The sequence below is a fragment of the Eimeria mitis genome, genomic scaffold (assembly GCF_000499745.2).
Source record: "Eimeria mitis Houghton genomic scaffold, Emh_scaff468, whole genome shotgun sequence".
In the NCBI taxonomy this organism is placed as follows: Eukaryota; Apicomplexa; class Conoidasida; order Eucoccidiorida; family Eimeriidae; genus Eimeria; species Eimeria mitis.
In genome coordinates, this window is record NW_024015418.1 from 12876 (window position 1) to 18056 (window position 5181).

Genomic DNA, 5181 nt, shown 5'->3' on the forward strand with positions numbered 1-5181 from the left:
TCGCAGCAGTACAAGCAGCAGCAACAGGAGCAGCGGTAGCCCCTTGTGGAGGCCGACAATATGCGGAAAAAATCTTCGTCTCATCACAGCAGCCGCATTTCTGTGAGTGGAAGAAGCATTGTTTGATTGGCTGTCTGACGCAGGACACTGGCACCGCATGGCTATGCGATCCAGCTGGGTCACCTGCATCCTCCGATGGAAGCAGCGCAAGGACTGCAGCAGCTGGCTCTTCGTAACCCAGCGTCCCCCTGGGTCTGGTAGGCTTAACCCTCTGTCTTATGCGTACAAAGGCGAGCCCCCCAAAAGATATCCAGTCTTAGCCCTGAAGGAAAGGCCGTTCCATGCGGTGATGGAGACGGGGAAGGGTCGGAGACGGAGAACGGAGCCCCCTGGGGCCCTGTGCGAGCAACTAAGGGGTATTGCAGACGAATAAGATGCAATCTGCATGTACACTGCAAGCGCCGGCCTCGAAACCGCTGGTTGAGGCTAAGCTAGTAAGGAGCGGGGAGTCCCGCTTCGCTGCGGTTGTAGACCCCAGGAACCTTATAGATCTCGTCCTGGGCATCTACCTCTGTTTGAAGGGTACACAGGAAACCTCATCGGAAAGAACCCAATGCTGCAATCAGCTACACTGCAGATCTAATGGGGCCCCCAGCAAACAGTGCCGACTGCAAGTCCCGATCCACTGAGACAGCCGACAACAGGGCTTCAGTATCAGTCGGTGCCTCCGTACCCCCGTATTTCCTACTAAACAAAGCGCACAATTCCCCTTTCTTAAACTAATGAAGATAACAACATTTGCATTTGATGAGAAGAGTTGTTGTCTGGAGCACGCTGGGGCTAGAGGAGGCCATGGGGCCCCCTTGTAGAGTCGTCGTAGGGGGCCTCACCCTAGGCCTGAATATGAGCAGGGCGGCTTTCTTCGTGGGCGCAGAATATCATTGAAGTTAGGTATTCAGTCGGGTGGACATTAAGAAGACCAAATCGAACTCTTGTTACTAAAAGTATTAGTGTACACGCTCAATAACTCGCGCCCAGTGACCCTTGCAGAGGAGAAGCTGAGAAACACTAACTGGGGTTGGGCGCTCCGGCGCCATGCTCTAGGGGTTTTCTGGGATCAGGCATTAGCAAAGAAAATGACTGACGGAGGAAATTAAGATCCTTACCGCCAGCTTCGCTGCATGCATCTTCGCTGTTCCTGTTCTCGGTTTGACAGGCACAGGAAGCGGCCTTTATTCCCTCTCCACCTTTCCTTGAAAGAAACAACGTCGGTTTTTGCTAGAGGGAAGAGGCAGGCGAAGGCGGGAGACCATGGCTTCCCCCGGGGCTTCACCCCACTGCTTCCTCTCCCCATCGATTCGGGTTCTCCCGGATGTGGGTGGAGGTAAGGGAGCAGGGATTGTTGCGAGGGATTTCATAAAAGCGGGTACGTTGCTAGCTCGGCAACGCGATCCACTGGTCTGGTCTGCTCGCGTTACCCCGGACTGCCCGTGGGGTTTGGGCGCAGCTGCCTCAGAGGCATCACGTTCACCTACCTTCCCTTCAAAAGAAATGGGCAGCAGAAGCGGCAGCAACAACAGCTACGCAGTCACTTCATGCGATGGATGCCTCTGCCCCTATGATCACAGCCGCAACATGTACCCAGCAACAGGAAGCAGGAATGGGACCTCAGCCAAGCGATGCAGCGCGTGCAAGGTCGTCTCTTACTGCAGCACCGACTGCCAGAGATTAGCGTGGAGCCGACATAAAAAAGAATGCGCCCTCTTCAATCGTAAGTTCGGGAAGGAAAAATGGCCCTTCAGCTGCTTTCTTCAGCTTTGAGACCCATATAGTTTTGTTGAACTCAAATTGCTGTAGAGGAGGAAGTGCTTGTACTGTCAGGTATGGCAAAGACCCCCTCATTTGATCACCTCTGTGTTGTGAATGCGAATTTCGATGCTTCCAGATGTGAGGAAGTCTTCTGGAGGCAGAGGCCCAAATCTAACACAACGGTTGGTGCTGCGGCTCCTGCTGAACGGCCAATCGTTAGAAGAGTTTGCTGGCGGGCACTCCCCAGCTGCAATAGCAGCAGCAGCAGCAGATGAAGAGACGGAAACAACAGCCTCTCCAGCGGCGACGGATGCAAGTACAGATGCACTCAACGATGGATCCGGGTGCGAATGCAGCAAGGGGGAGCAAAGTCCCCGTTCTGCTGCTCTGTCCGACCACTTGAATGCGTGCGCTGCATCTGCTGCCCTTCTGGAGGGGTTGCTGCGCTCAGCTGAGTCGTTGCCCGGAGGCCTGCAGTCTTTGGGGCTGCATGCTCTACCTCGCCCCGGTGAAATAGCAATGCTCCTCGGTCGCCTTTCCGCCAACGTGCACTCTATAACGAATTCGGGGGACGCCGGGGCATCCGGGGCCTCTCCTTCAGGGGCCTGCCCATGCTGCGATATCGGAAAAGAAGTAGCACTTGGGCTTTATGGCCAACCGGTCTGTAAATTCAACCACTCTTGCTTTCCCAATGCTGCCATTGTGTTCGGGGGCCCCCAAGGGTTGCAGGAAATAGCTGTCGTTGCCTCTCGGTCAATTGCAAAAGGCGAAGAGGTCTGCGTTTCTTACGTATCCCCCGCCGCTGTGCGACAGGAGAGGAGGACTAAGCTATACCTTGGCTATGCATTCACTTGTACATGCGTACTTTGTTGCTCGTGCAGCGATAGAACGCACAGCAGCAGCAATGACAGCACCCATGGGAACAGCATCTGCAGCAGCAAGGGCAGTGCTGAATGCGGCGGAAGCAACACCACAAGCCCTTCCAGAAGCGGGAGTAACAACGGCATCAACAGCAACGCAAAAAGGAGCCAGCCTTGTTCCGTTTCCTTCTCTCCATCCGAGGCGTTTGATTTGCAGCTGCGTGCAATCTTCTGCCCCAAGCCTCCTTGCGTTTCTCTACGGAATACAGCAGAGGCAAATGTTCTTCTTAACCTAGAGAATAGCAACCAGGAATACTCGGAGAGTATCCGCCATTGTGGGGATGCACCCTCTGAGAACGCCTCCGGCGGATCAAGCAGCAGCTGCGCAGATGCGATAAGCCCTAAGGGGCTTGAAAGGGCTGCCCGCCTTCGGCGGTTGCAACTGCCGGTACTTTGTATCCAGAGACGGGGAAAGGACACATGGGAGCCGGTGCAGATCTGTACAAGCGATACGACGCCACAAAAAGCTATCGCAGAGGGGTCTTCAACTCAGTGTAACCCCAGTATTAGACTCGTTCCAGAAGAACTGGAACAATTGGCGTCTGGCAGTGGGCCCACTCATGTGGTTCCACCTGTACCGGACATTCGTTGCTCCGCGTGCGGTGATATTTACCAAGCTGGAGATATTGTGCGTGTACTGGGGATCATGAAGAAGTTGGACGAAAGCGCTCAGCGCCTGTCTCAAGCTTGCTGCATGGAAGATAGTGAGGCAATTGAATTGGAGGGGAGGGCCGCTTTAAAGCTGTTCTCTGCAATTCGGGCATATGTACATCCCGGAAACCTATGCCTATTAAACGTCGCAGAGAGCCTCAATCGTTCGTGCAAGGGACTCGCTGCACTTTACAATGGCGTCGGGCTGACTGTTTCCCAGCATCTCTCCCGCGCTGCTGCAGCGCTGCACGGCCGGTGCAGCACCCAGCATGCAGACCTGTTGCTGACTGAAGGTTCTCTCCTGCATTTTCTTTCCCAAGCGGATACCGAGGAGGAGGCTCTGCAGGCCTGGTCTCTGTGGGCCGAAGGAGATCCTGAAACGGCAGCAGCCGTAGGCGCAGGAGGAGGCGCATCCGTTCCAGACCCAGGCGAGGGTGAGGCCGGCTGTGGAACGCGAGCCAAGTTAGCATTGCAGGCTCGCGAATGCCTGCTGCAAGCATGCAGTATTTTCTTTTCGTATGAAGGCTGCTGCGCAGAGAGGAAAAAAGGCCGAGTTGCAGAGGGACGGATTGTTGACTGTGAAAGGGAACTGCAGGCTTTGGGATTTACTTCTTAGTGAGGACAGCACAGCTCCCTCCTCAGTAACTTTCTAGTTTGCAAACATGCCCTCCTCACTGCTGGTTCATTTCTAATTTATGCTGGCCACGGCCTTGTTGGACACACTGCATCTGTTTTGTTCCCTCCTGAACTGTGAAATACAAGCCGGCGGGGGATAGGACACGAATGAAGAACTTAATTATGCAGAGCGCAGGAAACGGGTAGTCCTCGCAAAAGTTCAGCATTAGCAACGATGTATGTCCCGTGTTCCTCTAGTATCTTCTGTTTCCCCGTCAGCCCAAAGAGTTTCAAAATATCAGTCAGCGTTGGCGCATCTACTGAAAATTACGGCCTTCTGCATTTGAATGGATAACGACTCGAGTTTATGAAAAAGGCTCTACGTGGCCCTGTATACGCACACAACTAGCGGACTGTGGTGCTACAATGTCATTTGACATAAGCTTCCTCTCTTCGTAATGAAAAGCCATTTCGCTTGATATTAAACGGGGTTGGCCGACGAGTATGCTGCGCCCAAAGGTCCATGGTTCAGCATACACACTACCAACCCGGAGAACTGGTTTTTCTCCAAGTAGGCAAGAGGCTAGGCGAAGTGCCTGCTCTTCGAGATCGACGGGAAAAAACGGGTACACAAGCCTACTTAGTTACAACAGACGACAGGGGAGAGGCCACCAGAGGCCGCCTCTCTCGCCCCCAACACAATGCTTGTGTTCGCTGTACTCGCAAGCTTTCTTCGTAGGTAGACACATTTGGGGGAATCGTCGGCGTACTTTCCTCCTTTTCCTTATTCCCCTTTAGAGTGGAGGTAAAGAAACCCCTCCAGTAGTGCCCTACTTCGGGACATTCTTCATCCAACGACATAAAGATGTGTAGAAGTTGGGAGCATACTGTGTGCGTTTAACGTACATGTAGTCAAGACATATATCAAACCTGAGAAACGAAACACAACGCTTACACCTAAACCCTAAACAACCCCTGACCGGGCCATGAACCCACAGCACCATAACCTGTTAGCGAAACTATTACTGCACTGCCGAAGCCACTAAGTGTGAGGTCGCCGGAGAAAGTACGAAGGGTATCAGGGTTCCAGGCTTGGGTCTTTGTTGCTTGCCATTCCTTTCGTCTTGGTACAGTCAATGCTGCAAATGAAAGTGAGGAGCCGGCGAGCCAGCACAGCGTTGAGCTC

At 53.5% G+C, this 5181-nt stretch overlaps 1 protein-coding gene across 1 annotated transcript; it reads left to right on the forward strand.

Moving 5' to 3' along the window:
• Positions 1–1923: 1923 nt before the first annotated feature.
• On the forward strand, positions 1924–3996 carry EMH_0013310 (zinc finger MYND domain-containing protein, putative; the record flags this gene model as incomplete). The annotated part of the gene is made up of 1 exon (XM_038022749.1): positions 1924–3996. One exon carries the CDS (start codon positions 1924–1926, stop codon positions 3994–3996), a length of 2073 nt encoding a protein of 690 aa, XP_037878603.1.
• Positions 3997–5181: the final 1185 nt, after the last annotated feature.